The sequence below is a fragment of the Elephantulus edwardii genome, unplaced genomic scaffold (assembly GCF_000299155.1).
Source record: "Elephantulus edwardii isolate Elephantulus edwardi_28Jun2011 unplaced genomic scaffold, EleEdw1.0 scaffold00506, whole genome shotgun sequence".
In the NCBI taxonomy this organism is placed as follows: domain Eukaryota; kingdom Metazoa; phylum Chordata; class Mammalia; order Macroscelidea; family Macroscelididae; genus Elephantulus; species Elephantulus edwardii.
Window position 1 is genome coordinate 557,759 of NW_006400256.1, and position 689 is coordinate 558,447.

A 689-nucleotide genomic window follows, 5' to 3' on the forward strand; every position below is an offset into this window, starting at 1 on the left:
CAGGATGAAGACATTTTGCCTTTAACTCTTGAAGAAAAGGAAAACAAAGAATACCTAAAATCTTTATTTGAAATTTTGATTCTTATGGGAAAGCAGAACATACCTCTGGATGGTCATGAAACTGATGAAATCCCAGATGGTCTCTTTACTCCTGATAACTTTCAAGATCTGCTGGAGTGCCGGATAAATTCTGGTGAAGAGGTTTTGAGAAGGCGCTTTGAGACAACAGCTGTCAACAAATTTTTCTGTTCTAAAACCCAGAAGAAACAGATGCTCGAGATCTGTGAGAGCTGCATTCGGGAAGAAACTCTCAGGGAAGTGAGAGACTCCCATTTCTTTTCCATTATCACCAATGATGTGGTGGACATAGCAGGGGAAGAGCATCTGCCTGTGTTGGTGAGGTTTGTGGATGAATCTCATAATCTGAGAGAGGAATTTGTGGGCTTCGTGCCTTACGAAGCTGATGCGGAGATTTTGCCTGTGAAATTTCACACTATGATAACTGAGAAATGGGGATTAAACATGGAGTACTGTCATGGCCAGGCTTACATCGTGTCCAGTGAATTTTCTTCGAAGATGAAGATTGTTGCTTCTAGACTTTTAGAGAAATACCCTCAAGCCATCTACACACTCTGTTCTTCCTGTGCCGTAAATATGTGGTTGGCAAAATCTGTACCTGTTATGGGAGT

The 689-nt window shown here is 41.5% G+C and overlaps 1 protein-coding gene across 1 annotated transcript in view; it reads left to right on the forward strand.

The window, feature by feature from the left end:
• LOC102854549 (52 kDa repressor of the inhibitor of the protein kinase-like) overlaps positions 1-687 on the forward strand; it is a gene marked incomplete at its 3' end in the record, with an annotated part of 1,598 nt that extends 911 nt beyond the window's left edge. The window contains exon 2 of the mRNA XM_006903076.1: positions 4-687. Within this exon, the coding sequence (XP_006903138.1) occupies positions 4-687 (684 nt within the window). The remainder of the gene's footprint in view (positions 1-3) is intronic.
• Positions 688-689: the final 2 nt, after the last annotated feature.